Source organism: Pteropus alecto, unplaced genomic scaffold, assembly GCF_000325575.1.
Source record: "Pteropus alecto unplaced genomic scaffold, ASM32557v1 scaffold23, whole genome shotgun sequence".
NCBI lineage: Eukaryota > Metazoa > Chordata > Mammalia > Chiroptera > Pteropodidae > Pteropus > Pteropus alecto.
The window spans coordinates 5,797,952-5,798,911 of record NW_006435837.1 but is presented as its reverse complement, the minus strand read 5'-3'; the positions used below and the strand labels follow the sequence as shown (position 1 = coordinate 5,798,911).

General features: G+C 39.4%; 1 protein-coding gene across 1 annotated transcript in view; it reads left to right on the top strand.

The window, feature by feature from the left end:
* Positions 1-385: 385 nt before the first annotated feature.
* REPS2 (RALBP1 associated Eps domain containing 2) overlaps positions 386-960 on the top strand; it is a 133,669-nt gene continuing 133,094 nt past the window's right edge. Inside the window, exon 1 of the mRNA XM_025046608.1 lies at positions 386-412. Within this exon, the coding sequence (XP_024902376.1) occupies positions 386-412 (27 nt within the window). The remainder of the gene's footprint in view (positions 413-960) is intronic.

Genomic DNA, 960 nt, shown 5'->3' with positions numbered 1-960 from the left:
TGTATAATTTATTCATAATAAGAGATTGTGTTGCAAAACTCATTTACATTTTATTTGTAAGGCTTGATTGAGAATTTTTTGACTCTCTTCTGGGTGTCTATCCTTGTGCTAGGAGATGAATCGAAGTTATTCATTGCCAGTGGTGAGAAGACATTTTAATGGGAGGCAGAGAAAAACATAACTATAATGTGATAAGTGCTGATATAGTCATTAAAAGCTTAAATATGGAGAATTTCAAACGTATACAAAAGTACAGACAGAGTAAGAGAACGAACTCCCATGAACCCATCATCCAACTTCAAGAGTTTTCAACTCTTGATCAGGCTTGTTTCACTCATACTCCCCACTTCCTTCCCCCCTTGTATTTGGAAGCAAATTCAAGACGATGTATCATGTGATGGACATTCGAATAGTCAGAGAATGCACTGGGAAAATAAAGCATACCTAGAGACTTGGGAAGGAGCCATAGGGAAGTACCCTTTGAGTTAAACCCAGTGGGGAAGGGAGGGGGTTGCAGTTCAGGGTGAATGGGACGGAACCCAAGAATTATTTGAATTTTGGTAAGCATTGTATTAGGTTTGTTTAGTATATTATTTAATTTTTTTCCCTCACAATAGTCTTATGAAAGAGACAATATTGCTGCCTATGAAGAAACTGGGTTTCAGGCAGATCGAATTAATTTGCCCAAAGTCATAAAATTGATTAGTTTCTTCATTGAAAACTACTCTTAACTTTAAGGCTATTTAGTTTTCCATTTTAGGCAATATGCCCACTAGCTACAGAGATGGAAAAGGGCAAGATGTGTTTGGAAAGTGGAAGAAGCTGAAAGCAGCTACGAGAGAGAGAGGGAGGGAGAGGGAGGGAGAGGGAGAGGGAGGGGGAAAAGAGAGAGAGAGAGAGAGAGAGAGAGAGAGAGAGAGAGAGAGAGAGAGAGAGAGATGTGTGGTGTCTTTTCTGCAA